The following is a 26,401-nucleotide window of genomic DNA, read 5'->3' as shown; positions in this document are numbered from 1 at the left end:
GCTCCAGGCTGGGCTGCCCTGGGGGGAGGGGAAGCTGCAGGCTCAGCTGCTCATTGTGACCTGCATTCAGCCCTGTTGCTGGGACACTTGTCTCCATGGCAACAGTAACTCTGATTATTTAACTGAATTCCCACAGAGCCAGGGTGCGTTGGAGCGCCGGGACCCAGTGGGTCCGGACGGGGCTGCGGAACCTAGCTGCACCGGGACCACCTGGCTCCAAGCAGGTCTACCCCCTGGCTGGGGCGGTTCTGGCCCGCCTGGGTCCTCAGAGAGCCCTGGGCCTGTGCCGGGGGATCAGTAATTCCTGAACTTTCCCAGGAGCTGTCAGCTGGGGCCCAGCCTCGGCCCCGGGGCCAGAAGCCGTGGAGCCAGGCGCTACCCCCAGAGCAGAGTGAGCCCCAGAGGATGAGCCCAGCGGAGGTGAGACGTTGCTTGGGCGAAGGGCTGCGGTTGGCACCTCCTTCCAGGGCCGCAGGAGGGACGGGATGCTGTGCAGTGTTGTTCTATCACCAACCAATATTGCACTCGTCCCGGCCTCCTGCCTCCTTGGGCTCACCCGAGGTTCCAGAGCCGCTCCCTCCTGCCCGGCCTCTCTCACTGCTCCCCAGCCCCGCGTGGGGGAGCCGGTCCCTTTCGTTCTAAGGTTGGGAGAGCTGTAATTGGCATGACTATCTTTCAGAGGCATTGCATTCGTCTTGCACTCGTCCCAGCCGGAGTCTGAATGGATTTGAGCTGCTCAGCAAGGAGACGAGCGCCCCGTCCTGGAACAGGTTCCTTGGCAAGGGATTAGTTACCCCTCCTCCCAGGGCTGACTTACCATGAGTGTGAGCTGCTTTCAGCAGTGGCCTGTCACGATTCCCAGTGCTGCAAACTTCCTCCCAACAGTGTGCTGTTATTTTCCGGCTGAGGACGCAGGTGCCACACGCTTCCCAACAGCAGTGCCCTCTCAGTGCCTAGCTGAGACCTCAGTGCTGCGAGCTTCCTCCCAGCAGTGCCCTGCCAGTACAGGCTAGAAACCGCAGTAAGACTGGAAGTGCATGTCAGCAAAGAGGACACAGTCTAGGTTCCTTTCTGCAGCCAGAAGCATCCCAGAGAGATCCCAGCATTCCCACCAGCCCTGGACAAGCTTCAAATGGGAAACAGGACTCCGGTGAACCCAGGGGATACTGGGATCTACAAGGCAAGCAGCTCCAAGTGCTGGGGTCAATCTGCCCTCTGTCTCCTCACCCTGCCCCCCCACCCCACCCAGAAACAAGGCGCACAGGGCAGAAAACAATCAGAACTTTAAGGCCAGACTCGGGGTGAAGGTTCCAGCAGGAGAAGGAGCGCCAGGGCTGAGGGGCAGGTGCTTTGGGCACTAGCAGTACCAACTGGAGAAGCTTGCCTGATGGCCCCAATCCTCCAGCAGATGCACCAGTTGCCTTGCGGTCCTTTGCTCAATGCCCAGCTACAGAGCCCCATGAGGCTGGGTCCTGGCGAGGGTGTGTGATTTGGTTATCCTGCTGAGGGGGAGGCAGGCCCAGCTGGGCTGGGCAGGCACTTTAGTACCAGTTACTGCAACGCAAGGTCCGATGGGTTCCAGTACCCAGGTCTGGACAGCGTGGAGGCCTGTGGGCCACAGACAGGGAGAGGCCGAGGCCCAGCTCAGGGAGGAGGCTGTGGAAGTCACAGGAAGTCCCTTGGTGATGCACTTGGAGAGGTCCTGGGTGTGGCTGGGGAAGGAGGCTTCCTCACTCGCGGCCCTCCAGCAGGAATCGGCGGAAAGGCTCAAAGTCTCCTGGGATCGTGTCTGCCAGGTAGGAGAGAGAGAGAGGATGAAGGCAAATGCAGGGCGAACCCGGAAACAGGGATCACTGGGCACTTTGCCCCATAGGGGCTCCTACACCCTGATCCTACGGGCTCATGCCTCCGTCTGGCTCAGGGAGTGGGACACAGGGGCTTTCCCCTCTAGGGGCTGCCAGGTCTGATGCAGGCCCGGGGGGGCCTCAGCTGGCTCAGGGGAATGGGACACAGACCTTTCCTTCACGGGGGTGCTGGCTCTGATCTGACTCTGGGTCACCAGTGAGTGAATGCCCTTTAGTGACCCCTAAGTGGGCTGCAGCTCTCCATGTCACAGAGATCAGCACCTACACTGGTGCCCTCAGCAACCCCAGTGGAGGGGCCTGGAGTCCGAGCCCCCCGTCCCTGGCAGAACGTCAATAAAATCCGAATGCTCTATGCTGAGAAGAGCCTTGTCGAGTTCTTGACACCGCAGCTGCATGGGCACTGCCTGGCACAACCCCTAGTCCAGCCAGGTGTGGTGGGGCCCCACCCCCACCCAAACCCTCCCTGCCTGGGCAGGTCACAGAGCAGGGCAGACGGGCTTCGGTGCTGAATCCTGGAGCTAGCATGCCCTTTGCCCCGCCATGCTCACCATTGCACCGATACTGCAGATTGGACCAGATAATGTTCTCCTGGGAAAAGCAGAAGACGCCCAGCCGCCCGCCCCGCATGGTGGTGTCGATGATCACCCCAGAGTCGGCAACCAGACGGGGTCCCTCATAGAGCCGCACCCTGGGGAGAGATGGGCCAGGCCCAGTGAGCATAGTCCCGTGGGGTGGGGGCTCTGGCCGGCGAGACCTGGGGGGCCATGTACAGAGGAGAGGGCACCCCTTGGGGGACAGTCAGCTCCCAGGCTGCCCCCCAAGGCTCAGGAAGGGACATTCTCAGGCCCCAGCACCTGGCCTCTCCGGGCCCCATTGTTCGGCCTGTTTGCATGTGAAAGGCCTTTGCTGGGCCGGAGCATTCCGAGCAGGGATTGGGTTGCTATGGCGACAGGGACAATGGCCGCTGAGGCCCAGCTTGTGAATGGAGTCAGCACTGGGCTGTGGGGGCCGGTTCCCAGGCGCTGAGCTGCACAAACACGTCCCCCACCCACCCCCCAAGAGCTGCCAACCAGCGCGGTGGCCTGGTTAAAAAGGAAACTGCCTTGCATGGCCGTCCTCCTGGGCCAAGCTTCCAGTGGGGCCCCCTGCCCTGAGAATGGGCTCCGGGGTCCCCCTGCCAGCCCCATTATATCCACTGAGGGCCCCACCAAACCCACAGAGCTCTAGGGTCCCCGCAACAGCCCCATTATACTCCCTGGGGCCCCACCAAACCCATGGGGTGCTGGGGTCCCCCCGCCAAACCCACTATCCCCACGGGGGGCCCCACCAAACCCACAGGGCTCCTGGGTCCCCCTGCCAGCTCCACTGGAGGTCCACCCACGGGGTGCTGGGACACCCCTGCCAGCCCCACTATATCCACTGGGGGCCTCACTAAACCCATAGGGTGCTGAGGTCCCCCCCGCCAACCCCACTATCCCTACTGGGGCTCCACCAAACCCGTGGGGTGCTGGGACACCCCCGCCAGCCGCACTATCCCCAGTCGGGTGTGTGCTCTCCATGCCCACCCTGCTCCTACTGCCGGGCTCTGGGCCTGCCCCTCCCCATTCTCACCTGATGTAGCCCACCTGGGGCCTGTGTGTGAGCTGCCATCGATAGGAGGTCTTGTCTTTCCAGCCCACGTTGCGGGGATCTTTCCAGAGGAGCCGGACCTGGTCTGGGGTGTGGCCTGTGTGCCACAGGGCATTGCGCAGGTGCTCCCCAGGGCCGTTCTCCGACTTCACGGCCTGTAGGAAGCGGGCAGGAGAGTTAATGGAGAGGGATCCCAAGGGTGGAGGATGGGGACTAGGGCGCCCACAGTGGGGCAGGGACAGCATCTACTGGACTCAGCTGGCTGCCTGATGCTGTGTCCAGGCCTGGGGGTTCCCATGCAGCTCCCTGGCTGCCCAGCACTGACCTTGAGCTGTAGACCTGGCTCAGCCACTGCCCGGAAGGGCGTCGCCTGCCAGTACGTCTGCTCTGTCTGCTTCCACATCACCACGTAGAAACTGGCACTGTCCTGGTAGCTGAAGATGAAACCGGCGTAGTCATCATCCGTGATGGTGTTAACGTGAAAGGTGCCCTCGAAGTCCACCCCATTGAAGGCCGTGTAGCCTGTGCACAAGGGCAGGGTGGAGAGTTAGCAAGGGGCAACCACACCTGGGCTACTTAGGCAAGAGGAGAAGGGACCTCAGTGCTCCAGTTGGGGGACTGGCCATGGCGAGACAAGGCCTTGTCCAGCATCACCCCAGCAGCCTGCTGCCTCCCAGCCTTCATCTCCTGTCTCTGGCTCCGGGACCCAGAGGTCACGCTTGTGGGGGGAGTGGGAAGCCTGGACCTTAAATCTCAGCTGATGAGGGAAAAGGGGAGAGATGAGGGGGAGGTGGGGAGGTGTAACTTGCTGCAGAGACCAACAGGGGCACGGGATCATTGGGCAAAGGCCAGGAAAACCCACCTACCTACTGCCAGGCCTGGGTCACTGTTCATGGTCTGCACAATCTCCATGCCCTGGAAGCAGAGAAGTTGGATGTGACTTTCAGTCTCTGTAAGTGCAGCTCCAAGCGCCCTGCCCCAGGACCAGCACTTCTCTGGCCCCAGCCATGGCCCCTTCTGTTTGCAGGGAGAAGCTCCCCATGCTGATCCCTGCTTTCACCCTCCCCAGTGCTGTGTGCCCCAGGCACCAGCTGGGGAACAGGAGATAGGGCTGGGTCTCCCATGCAGCTCACACAGGCCACGTACCCCCTACCCCACGAGGGAGCACCTGGCGCAGCTGTACCTGATTGAGAACCACCCAGTTGGGGTCGATCTGGGCATCCCCTTCGGGGTCGAGGATGACGGTCTGGTAGGCCCGGAAGTCGGTCAGTGTCACCTCAGCGCTCTCTGGACACACGTCCAGCTGGTCCACCACAGTGTCATTGTCGAAATCCTCCTCACAGACGTCGCCCACACCGTTCCCTGAGCACACAACACGCAGCTGGTCACGGGAAAGGCCGTGGGCAAGCACCCACATGCATAAAGCGGGGGGAGACGGGGGTGCCCGGGGAGGGGAGGGAAGGGTGCGGGGCAGAGCACACGGCGCCGGGGGAGGGCACAGGACAGAGCAGGGGGGGCTCAGCCTCCAGCTCACTGGACTCTAGGGCCTGTGAGCAACAGAGCTTCTGGCCAGCCTGGCACTCGGGGCTGTAGCTGGCAGTTGGGGGCTGACCCTGGATGACATTTCCATGCCAGCAGAGCATTGGGCGGACACAGTTCCAGTGGCCAGGAAGTGCCTGTCCCAGCAGGGCCCGTTTCCTGGGCCAAAGGGGTGCAGTCTGTGTGGCAGCAGCCCCCATGTCTGCATTGCAGGGGCGGCTGGCTCCTTCAAGTTGCCCAGGCCTGAGCCGTGCTGCTCCCTGCCAGGCCAGGCCGCTCACCGTCCGAGTCCTTCTGGTTGGGGTTGGGGATGAGGCGGCAGTTGTCGGGGCCGGGCGCTGCGTAATCGGGGATGCCATCATTGTCGTCGTCGTTGTCACACTCATCCCCCAGCCCATCGTTGTCCGAATCCAGCTGGGAGCTGTTGGGGATCTCGGCACAGTTGTCCTTGGTGTCCTGGTGCCCGTCCCCATCGCTGAGCAGACAGAGAGCGGGATGAGTGCGTGTGGGGCACAACACAGGGACCCATGGATCCCCCAAGACCCCCCACGACCTCCTCTAAGCCCCTCGTGCCCCCCAGTGATGCTCATCTCCCCCTGGGACCCCAAATTTCCCCAATGGACTCCTCCCAGGGCTCCTGCCACCCCCATCTGCCCCTAGGCTCTCGCTATCCCAACTCCACAATTTGAGGACTTCAGTAACACAGACACAGGTTAGGGGTTTGTTATAGAAGTGGGTGGGTAAGATTCTGTGGCCTGCATTGTGCAGGAGGCCAGACTAGATGATCATAATGGTCCCTTCTGACCTTAAAGTCTTTGAGTCTATGAGTCCTGAGGGACTCCCACTACCCCCTAGAGAGCTCTGCTGCCCCACAGGGACCCACGGCTTCCCTCCTGCCAGGGAGGGACAGAGGCAGGAAAGCCAATAGCTGCCCCCTCCAGCCTGTCTCTGCTGGGCAGGGTAGGGACATGGGCACCCACCTGTCCTCATTGGTGTCACAGACGTCTCCCACCAGGTCGCTGTCTGCATCTGTCTGAAAGAGACCAGAGCTCTAGTTCAGCAAGGAACCTCCGAGGGACAGCCCTGATTGGTAGTGAGGGGGATCCTTGCCCCAGCCACCCCAATGGGACCCCAGCTACTGGGGGAGAAGGGGATCCCTGCCCCAGCCACCCAGGGGGACCCCAATGGGACCCCAGCTACTGGGGGAGAGGGCACTCTCTGCCCCAGCCACGCAGGGGGGCCCCAATGGGACCCCAGCTATTGGGGGAGAAGGGGCTCCCTGCTCCAGCCACCCCAATGGCACTACAGCTACTGAGGGAGAAGGGGCTCCCTGCTCCAGCCACCAAGGGGGACCTCAATGGGACCCCAGCTACTGGGGGAGAAGGGGCTCCCTGCCCCAGCCACCTCAATGGCACTCCAGCTACTGGGGGAGAGGGGGTTCCCTGCCCCCAGCACCCCCAGCTACTGAGGGAGAGGGGGCTCTCAGGTATCCCAGTAGTCGGGGTGTAGAAAATGTGTAAATTTTTGGTAACATTTTATTGAATACTATACGGTGATTCAGTTTGCGCACTCAGTGGGACAAAGGAATAGAAGCCAGGTGCTGGAGGCACATGTGCAGGCCCTGGGCAGGTGTGAATGAACTACCAAGGACTGTCCACCTATGAATGGAGAGAACAGTAGCCTCAGCAACTGACTGGGACATTAGCTCTGAACTCCTGCAGCCGAGGCAGGGGAAGAGGGGGACACAGCACCAGGGCATAAGATGTGAGGGGTCTGTGTTAAGGTTACTCCCGAGGCCGGGGCAGGGGAGCCCCAGAATGGATCCCAGAAGAGCCTGGGGTATCAGGTAGTTTCCTTGCCCAGCTCAGGCTGTGTCTGCAGCCTGGCTTCGCCACGCTGACCTGCGCTTGCCAGGGCTGGATTCCAGGTGATTAATAAATGCTGGCTTGCTCTGACAAGGCTGCACCCTGTGCATGCAGCTACTCGCTGTGTGTGCTGCCCCCTCCAGGAGAAAGATCCTCTAAGCAGGAGTCATAGCTCGGCTGGACTCGCCCTTGGGAGCCCGTGGAGAGAACCAGGGCTGGGGGCTGCAGCCCAACAGCCCAGTCTCAGAGCCAGAGACTGCAGAGCCCCCCGTGGGAAAGCCCGAGCTGCAGGCTTGGCAGAGCTCCCTGGAGGCTCTGTACCAGGGCCGGGCAGCACACCCCTGTGAATTTGTAATGGGGTCAGATGAAGAGACTCCCGCCCCCAGCCCTGACAGTTCAGCCCACCCACATGTCCCAGGTGTACAGCAGACCAGACTAGATAGTCCATGGTCCCCCCCTAGCTCGTAGCCTGTGGCCCCGTGTGACGCAGTAGGGAGCCGGGTGGATTGACCTGGGAATGTCATTTAGATTTACTGGGGCTGTCTGCGTGGGGGATGGGAAAGCAGGGGGTGACTTTAGTTGGGGGACAGTACCTGAGCCTGTGACCTGAGCCAGGAAGGGGGTGGGGAGTCGACTCCTTTATCGGGGAAACTGGACAAAGGGAGAGGGAGAGGAAAGGAGAGGGGAGAGCCTGCTGGAGGGGTTTTTGGTTTCAGTTTGGGGCTGGCTGGGAAGAGACAGAGAACCCCAAGTCTGGGGTCTAAGCTCCTTGCCCCCCAGAGGGACCTGGCTGAGGGGTTCTGGTTGTACCTACAAGCCCTGCTTGGGACTGTGTTCCTGTCATTTAATAAACCTTCTGTGTTACTGGCTGGCTGAGAGTCCCGGTGAATCGCAGGAAGTGGGGAGTGCAGGGCCCTGATTCCCCCACACTCCGTGACACCCTGGCCACCGGGGTCGGGCATGGCAGGGTCAGTACCACCTGGCCCCATACCTGAGTGGGGTTGCTCATTTCAGGGCAGCTGTCACAGGCATCCCCGACGCCATCCTCATCCCGGTCTGTCTGCAACGGGTTGGGCACCTTGGGGCAGTTATCGAGAACATTGGGGATCCCTGTTGAGGGACAGCAGTGTGTGTGTGCGTGTGTGTGTGTGAATGGGTACTGCCCACAAGCCCCTGCCCCACATAGCCGTCAACCCTCCCAGGCCAGCTCCCAGGCCTCCCGGCAGCCCTACCACCCCCCAGGTCTCCCACCAGCCCAACCCCCTCCCAGCCCAGGCCCCAGTTCCCCCCTCCCCCAGGGCTAGCCCCCCAGGCCTCCCACCAGCCCAGCCCAGCCCCCAGGCCCCTCCTGGCCCAGCCCACAGCTCCCCTCACTTACCATCCCCGTCAATGTCGTTGTCACAGGCATTCCCCTCACCGTTGCTGTCTGTATCCCGCTGGTCATTGTTGGGTACGTTGGGGCAGTTGTCACAGGCATCCCCGAAGGAGTCGGTGTCTGAATTCTGCTGGTCTTTGTTGGGGAAGAGTCGACAGTTGTCCTGTGAGAGAGAGAGAAACCTCCATCACTGGGGAGAGACCCCCTCATCTCTGCTGTGGGGGGGGCATGGAGAGACTCCAGCCCAGAGGAGGAATGGGGAGAGACCTCTGTCACTGCGACGAGGGAATGGGGAGAGACCCCCATCCCAGCTGGGGGGAGGGAGGTGAAGGATAGATCCTGCCTCCACCATGCTGAGGGACATGGTCATAGGTGCCATCAATGGGGGCTCTCAGCTGAGAGCCCACAACGAGCAGAAAGCCCCGTTCCCTGGACGCCATGGCAGGGGGTCTGTGGGACGCCTGCCCCCACCCAGACCAAGTGCCAGGGACGGAGCCCAGGCCACAGCACCACGGCACCTCCACATTCTTGATGCCATCCCCGTCCGCGTCGTCGTCACACTGGTCCCCGACGCCGTCATTGTCAGCGTCCTCCTGCCCGGAGTTGGGCGTCATCCGACAGTTGTCCTGGAGTGAGGAACCCATGTTAGAGCCGGGGGCAGCAATCCTGTCACTAGCAGCCCCCCCACCTCAGCTCCAACCAGCCTGGAACCTGGAACCCCCATTGCTCTCTCTGCTGCACCCCTCCCAGGGCAGGGTCCCATGGCCAGCCTCCAGACCCCAGGACTGGGTCACCCCCACTGACCCCCCTTGCCCCAGGGGGCTGGATTCCCTGCCCCACCAGTCCCCCTTGCCTCAGGGTTGGATACTCCCCCACCAGCCCTTCTTGCCCCAGGGATGCGTCTCCCCCCACCAGGCCCCCTCGTCCCAGCCCCCCACCTGCTGGCAGTGCTTGTCATTGTCGATGCAGGGCAGCGGCTCGTCTGGGTAGCCATCGATGTCCGTGTCCCGACCACACACGTTCCCGTTCCCGGCCCAGCCCACGTTGCACTGGAGGGAGAGGTGGGGAAAGCAGGAGCCGTCATGGGGGGAAGGGGCCCACAGGGAGCAACCAGCCATGTCTGCCCCCCCACTCCCCTGCAGCACTCACTGGGTCCTGCCCCGCCTCTGCCCCCCACCTCCATGCTCACTGGGCCCTGTCCCGGCTCTGCCGCGCACCCTTGCTCACTGGGTCCTGTGCCAGCTCTGCCCCCCACCCCCATGCTCACTGGGCCCTGTCCCGGCTCTGCCCCCGCCCCCCATGCTCACTGGGTCCTGCGCCGGCTTTGCCCCCCACCCCCATGCTCACTGGGCCCTGTCCCGGCTCTGCCCCCGCCACCAAAAGCTCACTGGGTCCTGCGCCGGCTCTGCCCCCCACCTCCATGCTCACTGGGCCCTGTCCTAGCTCTGCCTCCCGCCCATGCTCACTTGGCCCTGTCCTGACTCTGCCCCCCACCCCCATGCTCACTGGGTCCTACCCCAGCTCTGCCCCCCACCCCCCATGCTCACTGGGCCCTGTCCCGACTCTGCCCCCCCGCGCTTACCGCACAAGAGACGGCACCATTCCGCTCAAACATGCAGTAGCCATTGATGTCGCAGGGGTTGTGGGTGGGGCTGCTGCAGGATTTCTGTGGGACGCAGCCCAGCGTCTGGTTCCCCAGGAACCCAGCCTTACACGGCCCGCACCTGTAGGAGCCCTGCAGGGAGATGGGGCCAAGCAGGTGAGACGCGCCCAGGCAGTCCCGGCCCAGGCCGCTCAGTGTGGGCAAGGGGGCAGGTGCTACTCACCACCGTGTTGGTGCAGATGGAGTTTGGGTCGCAGCCACCATTGTTGCCATCGTTACATTCGTCAATATCTGTACAAACCTGCAGCAGCCCAGAGAGACTGTCACTTAGTGGCACAGGCCCCTGGGGACCCTGTGCCTTCCCCAGCATGGGTACGCCCCACAGGGACACCCCCCAGCACCACAGGGATCCCCCTACCCCAGCACCACGGGGAACCCGCACCCCCCCCCGCACCATGGGGAACCCGCACACACCCCCAGCACCACAGGGACCCTTCCCCCAGCACCACGGGGACACGCCCCAGCACCACGGAGACACACACACCCCAGCACAACAGGGACCCCACACCATTCCTGGGATCCCACACCATTCCTGGCACCACAGCGACCGTGCACCATCCTTGGCACGCACAGGGACCCCCCCAGCCTGACACCACTGGGACCCAGCACCCTGCCTGGCTTCTGCAGGCCCCCAACCCTCCCTGCTCTCAGGGGTCCCAGGGCATGCAGCTATAGGCCTCACCCTTCACCCAGGCCCAGCTCAGGCCCTCATTGGCTTCTCCCTGCCTGCGGCTCCTATAGGTGCTTCTGAGTGCACAGGGGCAAGTGGTTCCTGGGCTAGGCCCAGCGTGGGGCCCATCAGTAGCGTAACGCCCCCCCGTTACACTGCAATACCCTCTCCCCACAGGGACTCTGCCCCTCCCCAGCTGAGTGTTCCCCGCAGGCTCCCCCCCAGAATTGCCGCGGGGAGACCAGGCCCAACAGGTGGAGACCATCACTCAGCCCTTTGCCTCGTACTGCCTCCCCCTCCCCAGACCTCTCCCCCCAAGGCTACGTATCCCCACAGCACCCATTGCCAGAGGCTGGGCACACAGCCTGCTCGGGGAACCCGCTCTCAGCTGTACCCGCCTCCTGCGCTCTCCAGAGGCTCCCAGCTGCACGGAGCTGCTGGCAGCAGGGCCAGTGTGGAGGTTCTGCCCTCACCTGCTTGCTGGCCTTGGCATAGTCTGTGCCCACGCCAGAGACAAGGTTCCCCTGGTACCCATGAGGACAGGGCTCGCAGCGGAAGCCAGGCGCGCTGTTCATGCACTTGGAGCCTGGGAAGCAGGGGTCTGCATAACCGCACTGTGAGACAGAGGGATGGCGCGAGGCCCATGGGGAGCAGATCAGTTGGGTGACTTTCCCCAGTGCTTCCCACAGACACCATGGGTAGAACTTCTGTTTTCACGGAAAGCTGAGACTTCCCTGCTGGGAGAGCCGGGGATTTGCAGGATCAGCAGCCCTCGCCAGATGGGAGCTGGTGAGCAGTGGGGTCCCAACACCCTCTCTAGAGGGCACAGCCTGCAGGCAGGCCCTGGGGGATGCTGGGACTCTAATGGGCAGCTGTGGCACAGAGGTGCTTCCCTGAGCCTGGAGCCAGAAGGTAATGGAGCCCCACTGCGTGCTGGGGGTGGACAGGATGGTGTCTCCTGGGCCCTCGTGAGCCCCGGCTGCTAGCTGTGCAGAGATGCTGGCCCCAGGGGCGCGGGGGGGGGGCACTCCACAGAGACATTGGCCCTGGGGGCGCGGCGGGAGGGGTGCTCTGCAGAGACGCTGGCCCCAGGGGCACGGGGGGGGCTCAGAGGAGATGCTGGCCCCAGGGGCACAGTGGGGGGGGTCAGCGGAGATGCTGGCCCCAGGGGCACAGGGCGGGGCGCTTTGCGGAGATGCTGGCCCAAAGGCGCGGTGGGGGGAGCTCCGCGGAGATGCTGGCCCCGGGGGGGGGGGCGGGCTCAGTGGAGACGCTGGCCTCAGGGGTGTGGGGGGGGGCATTCTGCGGAGACATTGGCCTAGGGGACGCAGGGGGGCACTCCGCAGAGACGCTGGCCCTGGGGGCGTGGGGGGGGCTCCGCAGAGACGCTGGCCCCGGGGGCGCAGGGGCGCTCTGCGGAGACGCTGGCCCCAGAGCATGGCGGGGGGAGGGGCTCATTGGAGACGCTGACCCCAGGGGCACGGTGGGGGGGGGCGCTCCGTGGAAACGCTGGCCCCAGGGCACGGCGGGGGGCGCTCTCACCTCATTGATGTCGGCACAGTGGGTGCCATTGCCCTCGAAGCCGGGCGGGCAGGGCCCACAGCGGAACCCGGGGTACTCGTACGTCTCCATACAGTCGACGCCACTGAAGCAGGGGCTCGGGCTGCAGCGAGAGCGGTGCTCGTGGAACCCTGCAGACAGAGCCGGGAGGGGGGCAGGTCAGCTGGCCGGCCCTGCACAGGGAAGGGGACCCTCACGGTGGGCGCCAGCTCTCTCAGGGCCCAGGCACTCACCGCAGACCTGGCACTCCATGATGGTGTTCCGGATCAGAGACATCTCCTTCACCTGCAAGGCAGCCGAATGGAAGGAGTCAGAGCCAGGGACCTGGGCACCGGGCAGGGCACAGTCTGCAGGCCAGACAGTCCCCACACTGGGCAGCAAGAGCGGGAGATGCTGCACCCCCAAATGCCACTACAGGACCCAGTTAAGGACACAAGAACCTTCTTCACACCCCAGAGAGAGGGGAAGGGGCCAGGTGAGTCAGTTTCGGGGGGGGGGGGCCCACAGGAACCAATCTGGGAGGGGGGGGCAGGTGAAGCAATGGGGTGTCGCCTGGCTCCCAGCTGTGGTTACATTCGGTGACCCTACGTGTGCCTTGCCTCCCCCCGCACCCCGGACTCCACCCCCGCACCCAACCCCCTGCCAATGCGCAGGGCCAAGGCGAGAGTCGAGCTAACGGCCACATCCAGACTGTGCCGATCCTGCCACAGCAAGGGGGCTGCCCTGGAGCCAGGAGCACCAGCCCCCAAAGCTGGCTCACCTGGTCGCGGATGTCCTCTCGCAGCTCCCCCAGGATCCGGTTGAAGAGGGTCAGCTGAGTGACCAGGGCTTTGGCCTGCTCACCTGCCCACACACAAAGGACACGGTCAGGGTCCAGGGCAAAGACTCTGGGGGCCGCTGGCTGGGGACCACTCTGCGCACTGCCACCCTGAGCCCACGGGGAAGGGCAGACGCCACCACCTAGTGACCAGTAGGAGCCGAGCCCACCAGGGACAAACCCCAAGTCAACCCTGGCCTCCTGGTTCTTCCCCGGTCACCAGACCTGCCAAGATGGACAGGGCCAGGGCCGAGCAACGCAGACCAGGGCCGAGTTGCATCCCACACAGCCCTGCTAGTGCTCCTGCTATCCCATCCCTGGGTCTTCTGAGCGCAGGATAACACTCCTGTTCAGTGGCCTTATGCCGTGGACAAGGGAGCAGGCTTAGACCCCCAAACTCATTGCATTTGTGGCTCTGGCAGTGTTTGTGCCAAGGTGTGGCTGGGCAAAAGGCGAGGTCACTAGACAGCTGCACGATTCCCCTTCCCCGCCCGGCATCCTTGAGGCCTCCAGCTGCCCACAAGCGGCTCCCCAGACCCCAGGGGGTGGGAGGGTGACGAGCAGCCAGCAACTCACCCAGGATGGAGTTTAGCACCCTCGTCACTGCAAGAGAAGAGACAGGAGGAGAAGTTAGTCTGGCTAGCGCATCATCTGCCTTCCTGGGGCATGAGGCCACAGCTCAGGGGCGGCCGCTGGCCAGATGGAAGCCAACAGCAGCCTGCCAGGCTGCAGCATCGTCCCTCCCCCGAACGCCAAGGGACCAGAGATGATGAATGCCCCAGAGCCTCACGGGAAAGCTTCCAGGTGGCTCGAGGCCTCTCCTGCTGGGGAGAGCCTGCCCTGGTGGCGTCAGGTGCTGGAGGAGAGGGAAGTGGCACCACCCAGTTTGTGCTTTGCCTGACGGACTCTCTCAGCAACCTGTGTGCGCGTGAGCTTGTGGCCACCTGTGTTTCCTACATGACACACATGTCTGGGTCACCTGCTTTCCATGTGTAACACGCATGACTCGGATTCTGTCCATGTCACTGCAGTTGCCCCTGTTCAATATGTAACACACATGTATATGTGTACTTGGACCCCCTATATGTGCCGGTATGGAGCCCTTGTTCAGTATGTAACAGGTGTGTGTATGTCTGTTCAGTGCCCATGTTGGATGTATGACAGTGTGTCCATGAGGTGCCCGTGTGGGATGTATGACATACATGTGTCCGTCCCACATGCGCCCCTGCGGTGCCTGTGTTGGATGTATGACATATGTGTGTGCAGCACACGTGCACCCCTGCAGTGCCTCCTGAAGTTACCTGCGTTCTGGATGGATTCATCCCCTTGGAAGGGACATTCGCTCAGGGCCCCAACTCGGCTCATGGACCCTCCTAGAATCAGCTTCATTGACTCCACGAACCCCTGATCCACAAAAAGAAAAAGGCTCAGTCTCTGGGGTCTGTAACGAAGTGGGAATGTTCTTAATGTTTTCTCTGAATACTGTGTTGGTGCCTCAGTGTCCCCATGGCAGTTCTTAAGTATCTGGCAGAGCAAAGAGCCAGTGCACCTAAATGCCTGACACTCTGTCTCCTAGCAACTGATGGCCTGGGCCCCTCCTCTGCAAAGGTGCCAACTGAAGGTGTTGGAGACAAAGGGATCAGGTGACCTCCTGGCCCAGGAAAAGGGCTGAGCAGAGAGGAGGGGCTGGGGGGGGTTGTTAGTCTGGAGCTGGCTGGGGTCGAGGAGTGAAGTGCAGAGGTGGTGGGTCTGGCTCACTGCCCCCCAGAATGGACCCGGCCGAGGGGTCCGGTTCTCTGTACCTACAAGCTCTGTTTTAGACCCTGTTCCTGTCATAGACTCATAGACTCTAGGACTGGAAGGGACCTCGAGAGGTCATCGAGTCCAGTCCCCTGCCCTCATGGCAGGACCAAATACTGTCTAGACCATCCCTAATAGATATTTATCTAACCTACTCTTAAATATCTTCAGAGATGGAGATTCCACAACTTCCCTAGGCAATTTATTCCAGTGTTTAACTACCCTGACAGTTAGGAACTTTTTCCTAATGTCCAACCTAAATCTCTCTTGCTGCAGTTTAAGCCCATTGCTTCTTGTTCTATCATTGGAGGCTAAGGTGAACAAGTTTTCTCCCTCCTCCTGATGACACTCTTTTAGATACCTGAAAACTGCTATCATGTCCCCTCTCAGTCTTCTCTTTTCCAAACTAAACAAACCCAATTCCTTCAGCTTTCCTTCATAGGTCATGTTCTCTAGACCTTTAATCATTCTTGTTGCTCTTCTCTGGACCCTCTCCAATTTCTCCACGTCTTTCTTGAAATGCAGTGCCCAGAACTGGACACAATACTCCAGTTGAGGCCTAACCAGAGCAGAGTAAAGCGGAAGAATGACTTCTCGTGTCTTGTTTACAACACACCTGTTAATGCATCACGTTTGCTTTTTTTGCAACAGTATCACACTGTTGACTCATATTAAGCTTGTGGTCTACTATGACCCCTAGATCTCTTTCTGCCATACTCCTTCCTAGACAGTCTCTTCCCATTCTGTATGTGTGAAACTGATTGTTCCTTCCTAAGTGGAGCACTTTGCATTTATCTTTATTGAACTTCATCCTGTTTACCTCAGACCATTTCTCCAATTTGTCCAGATAATTTTGAATTTTGACCCTGTCCTCCAAAGCAGTTGCAATCCCTCCCCGTTTGGTATCATCCGCAAACTTAACAAGCGTACTTTCTATGCCAACATCTAAATCGTTGATGAAGATATTGAACAGAACCGGTCCCAAAACAGACCCCTGCGGAACCCCACTTTTTATACCTTTCCAGCAGGATTGGGAGCCATTAATAACTAATCTCTGAGTACGGTTATCCAGCCAGTTATGCACCCACCTTATAGTAGCCCCATCTAAATTGTACTTTCCTAGTTTATCTATAAGAATATCATGCGAGACCGTATCAAATGCCTTACTAAAGTCTAGGTATATCACATCCACCGCTTCTCCCTTATCCACAAGGCTCGTTATCCTATCAAAGAACGCTATCAGATTAGTTTGACATGATTTGTTCTTTACAAATCCATGCTGGCTATTCCCTATCACCTTACCACCTTCCAAGTGTTTGCAGATGATTTCTTTGATTACCTGCTCCATTATCTTCCCTGGCACAGAAGTTAAACTAACTGGTCTGTAGTTTCCTGGGTTGTTTTTATTTCCCTTTTTATAGATGGGCACTATATTTGCCCCCTTCCAGTCTTCTGGAATCTCCCCCGTCTCCCATGATTTCCCAAAGATAATAGCTAGAGGCTCAGATACCTCTTCCATTAACTCCTTGAGTATTCTAGGATGCATTCCATCAGGCCCTGGTGACTTGCAGGCATCTAACTTTTCTAAGTGATTTTTTACTTGCTCTTTTTTTATTTTATCTTCTAAACCTACCCTCTTCCCGTAAGCATTCACTATACTAGACATTCCTTCAGACTTCTCAGTGAAGACTGAAACAAAGAAGTCATTAAGCATCTCTGCCATTTCCAAGTCTCCGGTTACTGTTTCCCCCTCCTCACTGAGCAGTGGACCTATCCTGTCCTTGGTCTTCCTCTTGCTTCTAATGTATTGATAAAAAGTCTTCTTGTTTCCCTTTATTCCCATAGCTAGTTTGAGCTCGTTTTGTGCCTTTGCCTTTCTAATATTGCCCCTGCATTCCTGTGTTATTTGCCTATATTCGTCCTTTGTGATCTGACCTAGTTTCCATTTTTTATATGACGCCTTTTTATTTTGTAGGTCACGCAAGATCTCGTGGTTAAGCCAAGGTGGTCTTTTGCCACATTTTCTATCTTTCCTAACCATCGGAATAGCTTGCTTTTGGGCACTTAATAACGTCCCTTTGAAAAACTGCCAACTCTCCTCAGTTGTTTTTCCCCTGTCTTGATTCCCATGGGACCTTACCTATCAGCTCTCTGAGCTCACCAAAATCCACCTTCCTGAAATCCATTGTCTCTATTCTGCTGTACTCCCTTCTACCCTTCCTTAGAATTGCAAACTCTATGATTTCATGATCACTTTCACCCAGGCTTCCTTCTACTTTCAAATTCTCAACAAGTTCCTCCCTATTTGTTAAAATCAAGTCTAGAACAGCTTCCCCCCAGTAGCTTTTTCAACCTTCTGAAATAAAAAGTTGTCTGCAATGCAGTCCAGGAACTTATTGGATAGTCTGTGCCCCGCAGTGTTATTTTCCCAACATATATTTGGATAGTTGAAGTCCCCCATCACCACCAAATCTTGGGCTTTGGATGATTTTGTTAGCTGTTTGAAAAAAGCCTCATCCATCTCTTCCACCTGATTAGGTGGCGTGTAGTTGTCACGGAGTGTGGGGAGTCCGGCCCTGCACCCCTCTTCCTGGGACCCACAGTGACTCTTAGCCAGCCAGTAAAACAGAAGGTTTATTGGACAACAGGAACACAGGTTACAGCAGAGCTTGCAGGCACAGTCAGGACCCCTCCACCGAGTCCTTCTGGGCTTTCAGGGTGCTTGGATCCTAGCTAGGATACCCTGAATTCCGCCCACACAGCCCCAAGCCCAAACTCAAACTGCTTCTCTCCTGCCACTCCCTTCCTTTGTCCCCTTCCTGGGCAAAGGTGTTGACCTTTCCCCTCCCTTACCTAGCTCAGGTTACAGGCCCTGGCATCGTCCATCCCCTAAAGTCCTCCCCTGCTCTCCCACTCCCCACACAGACAGTCCCTACTGCATCACATCTCTCCCCCCTTCGAGACTGAACTGAGCAGGGTCACTCTGCCCAGTGACCTGGGGAAGTTCAGGGCCCCCTCTCCGGGACAACGCATCCGCTGTCAGGTTGGCACTTCCCTTCACATGGACCATGTCCATGTCATAGTCCTGCAGGAGCAGGTTCCACCTCAGGAGCTTAGCGTTGGCTCCTTTCATCTGGTGCAGCCAGGTCAGGGGAGAGTGGTCGGTATACACGGTGAAGTGTCACCCAAAGAGATATGGCTCTAGCTTCTTAAGGGCCCACACCATGGCCAGGCATTCCTTCTCGATAGCCGCGTAGCTTTGTTCCCGGGGTAGCAGCTTCTTACTCAGGTACATGATGGGGTGTCTCTCCCCCTTTTCATCCTCCTGCATTAACACTGCCCCCAGTCCCGTGTCTGAGGCATCGGTGAACACCATAAAGGGTTTGTCAAAATCTGGGTTTGCCAGAACTGGGCCGCTAACCAGAGCCTCCTTCAGTGCCCGGAAAGCCTCCTGGCACTGCTCAGTCCAGATCACTTTGTCTGGCTTCCCCTTTTTGCACAGTTCAGTGATGGGGCCGGCTATGGCACTAAAGTGGGGCACGAACCTTCGATAGTACCCCGCCATCCCAATAAAGGCCTGGACCTGCTTTTTGGTTTGGGGAGCAGGCCAGTCTCTGATCACCTCCATCTTGGCTGGTTCCGGCTTCAGGCAGCCGCTCCCCACCCGATGGCCCAGGTAAGATACTTCAGCCATCCCCACCTTGCACTTCTCAGCCTTTACTGTTAACCCAGCCTTTCAGAGTTGGTCCAGGACTTGTTTAACCTGGGACATGTGGTCCTCCCAGGTCTGGCTAAAGACGCAGATGTCGTCAATATACGCCACGGCGAAACTCTCCATCCCCCTCAGTAGCTGATCCACCAGGCGCTGGAAGGTGGCCGGTGCTCCCTTGAGGCCGAAGGGCAGGGTCAGAAACTCATAGAGCCCCAGAGGGGTGATAAAGGCCGATTTCAGCCTGGCATCTGCGTCCAGCGGCACTTGCCAGTAGCCTTTGGTAAGATCCATAGTGGTGAGGTACCGAGCACCTCCCAGCTTGTCTAGGAGCTCGTCAGGCCTGGGCATGGGGTAGGCAACAGATACGGTGATGGCATTGAGCTTTCGATAGTCCACACAGAACCGGATTGACCCATCCTTCTTGGGGACTAGCACCACTGGCGAGGCCCAAGGGCTGGAAGACGGCTGGATCACCCCCAAAGCCAGCATGTCCCTGACCTCTCTTTCAAGATCCTGGGCAGTTTTACCAGTGATCCGAAAAGGGGAGCATCTTATAGGGGGATGTGACCCGGTCTCCACCCGGTGGACAGTCAAATTAGTGCGTCCAGGCTGGTTGGAAAACAGCTGTCGGTATAGATGCAGCAACCCCCTGATCTCAGCGTGCTGGCCCGGGGTCAGTTGCTCAGAGAGGGGAATCGCCTCCAGGGGGGAACCAGCTTTTGTCCCAGGGAATAGATCTACTAAGGGGTCATCTCCCTGCCCCTCCCATTAACACGTCAGTGGGCAAATATCGGTGTACCCCCACATCCTTGGGGCCCTCCTTGGCCCCCCATTTCAGGTGTACCCTTGCCACGGGCACCTTGAATGGGGTCCCGCCCACGCCCATCAGGGTCAGCTAGGTGTCGGGCACCATCCGATCTGAGGCCACCACCTCAGGCCGGGCCAGCGTCACCTCTGCGCCCGTGTCCCAGTACCCAGTGACCTTCCTCCCATCTACCTCCAGGGAAACAATGCACTCTTTCCGGAGGGGCAGCCCCGCGCCCACCCGGTAAACCAAAAACCCGGAGCCTGGAGCATCCACAGGTGGTATGTTGCCAGCCCCCCTTTCCTGGGAATGTAGCCCCTCCTCCGATTGGGTTTTTACCCAGTCCACCCTCTGCGGGTTGGGTCTGCTTGGTCTGTCCCTGAGCTTGGGGCACTGGGCCCGTATGTGACCTCGTTGGCCACAGCGATAGCAGCCCATGTCTCGTGGGTCCCCTTGAGTGGGTCGGAGGGACCTGCCGCTGGATGTTCCCCTTTTGGGGGGGTTCTCCATAGGACCCCGCTGGGAGGTCCCATGATGACTCTCTCTCTGCGTTGAGGCAGGCTTGCTCCTTCGAGACTCCTCCCTGCCATCCCCTGCCCGACTGTCCACAAATTGGTCAGCCAGCTGGCCTGCGTGCTGTGGGTTCTCCGGCTTCTGGTCCATCAACCACAGCCTCAAGTCGGACGGGCACTGCTCGTACAGGTGCTCCAGTATGAATAGGTCAAGCAGGTCCTCTTTAGTTTGGGCCCCAGCTGTCCACTTGCGGGCATACCCCTGGGCCCAGTTGACCAGTTGTAGGTATGTGACCTCACGGGTTTTACGCTGGCTCCGGAACTTTTTCCGGTACATCTCAGGAGTCAGCCCAAACTCGCGGAGCAGGGCCTGTTTGAACAGTTCGTAGTCCCCTGCCTCCGCCCCTTTCAGTCGGTTGTACACCGCCAAGGCTGTGGAGTCCAGTAAGGGGGTGAGAACTGCGATCCTGTCTGCAGGGTCAACCCTGTGCAGCTCGCAGGCATTCTCAAAGGCCGTCAGGAAGGTATCTATGTCCTCCCCCTCCTTACGCCGGGGCAGCAAGTGCTTATCAAAGCTCTTTGTAGGTTTGGGTCCCCCCTCACTCACCGCAGCCGGGGCCCCACTGCTCCTCAGCTGGGCCAGGTCCAGCTCATGTTTACGCTGTTTCTCCTTCTCCTCCCACTCACGCTGGCGCTGGTTCTCCTCATGTTTACGCTGTTTCGCCTTCTCCTCCAGCTTTTGCCTCTTTAACTCGAGCTTCTCCCTTTCATATTCCAGCCGCGTCCGCTCCACGGATGCCGAGCGTTGCCGGGAGGATCCCCTGCTGGGGGGTGGGCTTCGCCGGGAGGATCCCCTGCTGGCCGGGGGTGTCACGGTGCCCTCGGTATACACTGGGCTCCTCCCCGCCCTTCCCCTAGGCCTAGGAAGGGGGGGTCTCGGGAAGCCCTCGTCCGCCGGCTGACCACTCCCAGCGGGGACAGACACTGGTGCCTGCGCTGCATCTGCCCGGCTGCTTCCCTCAGAGACAGGGCTCTGTTCATTCATGCGGTCTCCCTGCTCCAGCTGGGCAATCAGCTGGTCCTTGCTGAGCCTCCCTGGGTGTAGCCCCCTCTGCTTGCACAGCTCCACCAGGTCACACTTGCGCCGCTTGGCATATATCTTCCTGCTGGGCACTCACAGGCCGGGGTGCTCGCCGCTCCCCACGGTTTCCAGGGGGACCCCTAGTGCACCAGTCCTTGAGGTCACCACCTCTCTGCCAGGGTCGAGCTGCAGACTCCTCCGCCCCTGGGACCGTTCACTGCAATCCCCCGGGGGACCCTGTTACTGCAAAGTCCTTCTCACTGGGCACACACTCCCAGGGGTTAACCACCCCTTCGTTTTACTGCTCCCCAGTCACTTACTGCAGGAAGCGCCGTCCACGGGGTGCAGTATATCCCACCTCTGCCACCAGTTGTCACGGAGTGTGGGGGAGTCCGGCCCTGCACTCCTCTTCCTGGGACCCACAGTGACTCTTAGCCAGCCAGTAAAACAGAAGGTTTATTGGACAACAGGAACACAGGTTACAGTAGAGCTTGCAGGCACAGTCAGAACCCCTCCACCGAGTCCTTCTGGGCTTTCAGGGTGCTTGGATCCTAGCTAGGATACCCTGAATTCCGCCCACACAGCCCCAAGCCCAAACTCAAACTGCTTCCCTCCTGCCACTCCCTTCCTTTCTCCCCTTCCCAGGCAAAGGTGTTGACCTTTCCCCTCCCTTACCTAGCTCAGGTTACAGGCCCTGGCATCGTCCATCCCCTAAAGTCCTCCCCTGCTCTCCCACTCCTCACAGTAGTAGACTCCCATCATCGAATAAACCTCTGTTTTACTGGCTGGCTGAGAGTCACGTCTGACTGCAAAGTGGGGGTGCAGGACCCTGTGGCTTCCCCAGGACCCCGCTGGGGTGGGCTCGCTGTGGGAAGCGCACGGAGGGGCAGAGGATGCTGAATGCTCCAAGGAGAGACCCAGGAGGTGAAGACGTGTGAGCTTCTTGCCCTGAACAAGTCTGCTCCAAGGGAGAGGAGGCTCCCCAAAGTCCTGACTGGCTTGGTGGGGAGCAGTTCCAGAGCATCGCCCAGTGACTCCGTGACAGGGTCCCACTGCCACGGTCCTGGTACCCGTGGGACACAGCCGCCTCCAGCACTGGGCTCCTGCAGCCCCGCAGTTCCCAGCCTGCACCCCCTTTTCGCTCACCTGCATCTTCTGATAGGCCTTCTGCCCTGTGCGCACCTCGACCGACTCCACCTCGGCCTGGGGCAGGATCATCACCTCGGGCAGCCCCACACTGGAGTCCACCTGCTTGCAGTCCACGTAGAGCTCCATGGCCAGGCTGTCCCCACGCAGGCCGCTCAGCCGCACGATCACCGTGTGGCTCCGCCCATCCGCCACACTGGCGTGCTGCAGGTTGACGGAGTGCACCTTGCCATCTTCCCGCAGGTACCGCACGAGCACTGCCAAGCAAAGGACCGGCCATGAGGGTTTCTCCACAGGGTGGGGACCCCAACGGGACAGGCATGCTCTGCCCCGCACGCCCATGCCAGCCAATGTACCCGACCCAGCAGACGGCCCGTCTTGATGGCCAGGTCCATTGATGGAACCTCCAGGATTTCCCCTCCCCGCAGAGCCCGCCCTGCCTTGCTGGGGCACCTGCCCCCATACACCCCACCTGTCCACTTCTCTTCCGGGGTCTGAGACAGGCACAAGCCCAGAGGCGTCCCATCTCCCAACGGGCACCACTATCCCTGGCTCAGCAACCCCCTTACCTTTGTTGATTTTCCCAATGACAGAGGCCTCCAGCCACCGGGTGTTGTCCTTTTTGGAGTACAGGCCGAAGAGCAGCCCGCCCTGCTTGAGGGGGAGGCGGAAGGTGGAGAGAAGGTAAATGTCATCAACTGCCAGTAGCTGGGTCCTGATCTTGTCTGCCACACTGGCCATGTGCCGAGCCTCAGTCACTGTCAGCAGGTCTAGGACTGCAGGGAGGAGAGAACAGGCAATTGCACTCACAGGCAGAGGTACCTGCAGAAAGCCTAACCCAGGACCTGCCTGTCACCCCGGGGCGAGGGAGCACAGCGCTTGGGGAGACGTTGAAAAGCTTCCCCCGCAAGGGGCATGGCTGGTCAAAAAGGGCAGTGAAGGACACGCTGCAAATACCAGAGATGGACAGATGCAAACAGAGCAAACCCACTCTACCTCCAGGGGGGTGACTGCCTGGCAGAGCAGAGCTCAGAGGCTGCAGTTCCTGCCCTGGAGGGCTGACATCCTTTCCATTCTGCCTGAGCCAGGATCAGGGCCTCCTCTCCAGCTTGTCGGCGCGCCCAGGATCCCCCCTCATCTTCCCTGCCCAGGTCACTCTTCTTCCCTTGCATCAGTGCAGGAGAAATTGCTGTAGAGCCCCAGGGGCCTGGCCACTGAAGCACCCGGCACAAGGAGGGAGAAACCTCTCCTGGGAGCTGAGCCCCCAGGCCTCTCGCGTGGGAGCACAGGGAGACCAAGCCTGGCAGTGGAAGCCCCGTGGAAAGGTGCCGGCTTGGCAGAGCGGGGGAGCACGCCCCACAAGGTGGCGCTCCGGCATTGCAGGCAGACGGGATGGCGGCTGTGGCCACCCTAACAGTTCAACGCTGTCCTGGCCCAGGCATTCCCGGGGCACAGGCCCAGCCACCTCTGGAAACAGCCGGGTCCGGTCCTGGGAGCCCCTCACAAACAGGCAGCAGGGAGGCCAAGCCACAGAGATGCTGGAATGGGGCATTGTGTGTGTGTGTGTGGGGGGGGGGGGGTTACCGCTGCCAGTCCTAATGCCTGGCATCTCTCCACCAGCAATGCACTCGTCTGGACTAAAGGTTCAGTGGCCATAGGACCTGCCTCTGTGAAAACCACAGCGGGTGCCCACCCCACTTCCATGCACCAGACTCCGAACAGCCTGCTCCAGAGCGACCGGGAGCCTGGTGCTCCAGATTTCAGATCCTGTCCCTGCTACGGTCTCCCTCACTGCAGCTCCCTCGCCTGTGAAAGGGGTGAGACTGAGACTTGTCCCCCACTCAACAGAGCTAGGAGGGTCACCAGTGCAGGTCCGAAAAGCACACTGGAGATAGGAAGTCCTGGATACTGAGTACAGGGATCCCTCAGCTGATTCAGCCACCTCTGGGGTCGGACCTGGCAGCCGTCCCACACTAGCGGCACCCTGGAAAACCCCACAGAATCTTTAACAGTGACATCGTGTGCGTGGGGCACACAGATACCCCAATGCACCCTGAGATGCCGCCTGCTCCTTCTGCAAGGGAATCCGGGGCAGCAGGGTGTAGCCTGTGCCCCCGATGAGTTTCCCTGCATTAGGTGAGCTCATCCAGCAGCCCCTCAAATCCAGCCCTGACTGGAAGCTCCCTGAATGTCCCAGCCGGCTCAGGCTGGCACTCCGGGTCACCAATAGAGGGGCCTCCTTTCTGACGTGAATCTGATCAAAGCCCGAACGAACCGTGACCCAGCCCTTTGAACTCTGACCTCAGGCTGTATCCTAGACATCTAGCACCTTGACCCTTTGAGCACCTCTGAACTCTGACCGCAGGCCTATGGGTTCCTCCTGGCCAATGAGCACCCCTGAATAATACCTATCCTGACAGCCCCTCTGAACTCCGAGCATGGGCTGCTCCGGAACCAGCCAGTCCCTTTGCTAGCACTTGGCTGCACCCGCCAGTGTGCTACATGGAGCTGCAGGTCTGGAACCAGAGGCATTGGCTTAGCTCTCAGCTACCCGCTGAATATTTAGATTGATAGGTTGATACACAGCCTTTGGTCTGGTTCACCACCACTAGTCCCTGCAGAGCGCTTTGGGCAACACCCTGTCCTGGATGGACCCCCAGTCCCTCCAGCAGCACCACACTGCAGGCTGCCCTGTGGTTTCCAGGCTTGGGGGGAAGAATGTCCTTCTGTACTGCAGCACAGAGACCCAGACACTTGTAGCTGTCCACAGTCCCTAGCGCCAGACCTCCCAGGGAGGTCAGGAATCCAGCTTCCAACCAGCATGCTGCTCCCCACCAGCCTGATGTCGCGGAGCTGAGTGCAGACGGGCTGTCCTGGCTGGGCAAGGAGGGTTCCAGGAGCACTTGCCAGTTCCTTCTGCTGCAGAGTTGGAAGCCACTGGCTAGGACGGTGTGGCGTGTGAATCCCAGGCTCCTCCACTCCTCAGCTCACAGGGAGGGGATACAGAAGAGAGGCTGGGCAGGGGTGTGGGGCAACACGCTGCTCCTATCTGCCCTTTCCCAGTCCCTCCACTCCCCAAATCCCAGCCAGTTCCCAGGCCCCACGGCTCCCAGACACCTCAGTGACCCCCATCCCCCTATACCCAGGATTTCCAACTTCCCCAGCCTGCAGCTCTCAGAGTCCATCTCGGCCCTCGGCTCCCTTCCCCCGCCACGCGCCGGCCCCTAACCCCAGCATCTCCAGCCCCTGCAGTTCCTCACAACCCCACACTCCATCCATTCCCACTGCAGCATCCCTGGCACCATCCTGCAGCTCCAGGTTCCACACGGCCCCGGCCCGGGCAGGCAGGTCCCCCCAGGAGAAGGGCAGATCTTCAGGGCGGTCTCTCCCTTACCCCAGGGCGCAGCGCCCGGCTCCGCGCCCGGCAGGCTGAAGCCGAAACACACTCGGGGTCCCTCTGCCTCCCTCGGGGTCCCAGCGCGCCCTGGAGCGCAGCGGGCTGCAGCCGGCCGGGGCGGGGCGGAGCAGGACCAGACCGGGCAGTCCCAGCCCGCAGCCCGCATCTCCCCCGGGCTGGGGCACGGCGGGGCCCCGCTTACCTTGCAGCTCCTGCCTGGCAGAGCTGGCCGCGCCGAGGACTAGCAGCGCCAGCAGCCCGCAGAGCGCCCCCTTCTCCATGCCGCTCCCCAGCCCCTGCGCGCGGGGGAAGCCCAGGAGAAGCGCCGGAGCCCGGAGCGCTGCTGCTCGGGGGCGGGGGATGGCGGGCGGAAACAAAGAGCCGTCAATCAGGGGCGCTGCTCGCGGGGACCCGGAGCACGCAGCCCGGCTTCGGAGGTTTGAGCCGCCGCCAGACCAGCTGGCTCGCAGGCCTCTTCCCCTCCCACGCCGCGGGGAGCCCGGCCCCAGGCTGTCAGCAGCTCGCAGCGGCACGAGGCAGGGTGCGCTGGGTCTCTGCTTGCAGCACCCGGGGGCTGCTGCACCCTGGGGTGCGCTGGGTCTCTGCTGGGGGCACCTGGGGGCTGCCCTGCCCTGGAGCACGCGTGGCTTTAGCATGGAGACTCGGGGTCATCTTGCCTCTGATGGAGGCTGAGCACTGGCAGGGCTCCCCCTGCCCTGGGGTAGCTGCTGCCGGACGTCCCCTGGCCTGCCGGGAAGGGGCTGGAGGTGGGCGGTGGGCTATTAGTCACCATTAGGCCTGCAGACAGACAGGTGGGCTCGGGGGCCAGTACTGCACCGCCAGGTAAATCAGTGCAGGAAGGTAATGGCCCCAGATGGCAGAGGAGGAGACTTCCAGCCAGCATCTACATGACTGTCAGAGACTTACTTTCCAATGGCCCGGCCTCACCAGAGCTCTGACTAGCC

General features: G+C 60.4%; 1 protein-coding gene across 1 annotated transcript; it reads right to left on the bottom strand.

Annotated features, from left to right (window-relative positions):
• Window positions 1–1,645: 1,645 nt before the first annotated feature.
• LOC115639414 (thrombospondin-3-like) lies at window positions 1,646–25,717 on the bottom strand. The gene is made up of 23 exons (XM_030542122.1): window positions 25,639–25,717; window positions 22,609–22,815; window positions 22,040–22,296; window positions 14,285–14,387; window positions 13,560–13,586; window positions 12,927–13,009; window positions 12,400–12,451; window positions 12,149–12,297; window positions 11,080–11,220; window positions 10,100–10,177; window positions 9,856–10,008; window positions 9,212–9,322; window positions 8,792–8,899; window positions 8,277–8,436; window positions 7,890–8,008; window positions 6,014–6,066; window positions 5,315–5,508; window positions 4,678–4,856; window positions 4,361–4,409; window positions 3,820–4,016; window positions 3,477–3,649; window positions 2,414–2,553; window positions 1,646–1,789 (listed from the first exon to the last, which is right to left on the bottom strand). Exons 1-23 carry the CDS (start codon window positions 25,715–25,717, stop codon window positions 1,731–1,733), a joined length of 2,871 nt encoding a protein of 956 aa, XP_030397982.1. The 3' UTR covers window positions 1,646–1,730.
• Between the last annotated feature and the right edge of the window lie 684 nt (window positions 25,718–26,401).

Source organism: Gopherus evgoodei, chromosome 24, assembly GCF_007399415.2.
Source record: "Gopherus evgoodei ecotype Sinaloan lineage chromosome 24, rGopEvg1_v1.p, whole genome shotgun sequence".
NCBI classification, from domain to species: domain Eukaryota; kingdom Metazoa; phylum Chordata; order Testudines; family Testudinidae; genus Gopherus; species Gopherus evgoodei.
This window is presented reverse-complemented; position numbering and strand designations above follow the sequence as displayed.

Coding starts and splice junctions, on each gene's coding strand:
- LOC115639414 (XM_030542122.1), bottom strand. CDS start 25,717: ATGGAGAAGGGGGCGCTCTGCGGGCTGCTGGCGCTGCTAGTCCTCGGC. Junction 9,323..9,855: donor ATGGTGCCGTCTCTTGTGCG/GTAAGCGCGGGG, acceptor CTCTCCCTCCAG/TGCAACGTGGGCTGGGCCGG. Junction 1,790..2,413: donor TCTGCAGTATCGGTGCAATG/GTGAGCATGGCG, acceptor CCTACCTGGCAG/ACACGATCCCAGGAGACTTT.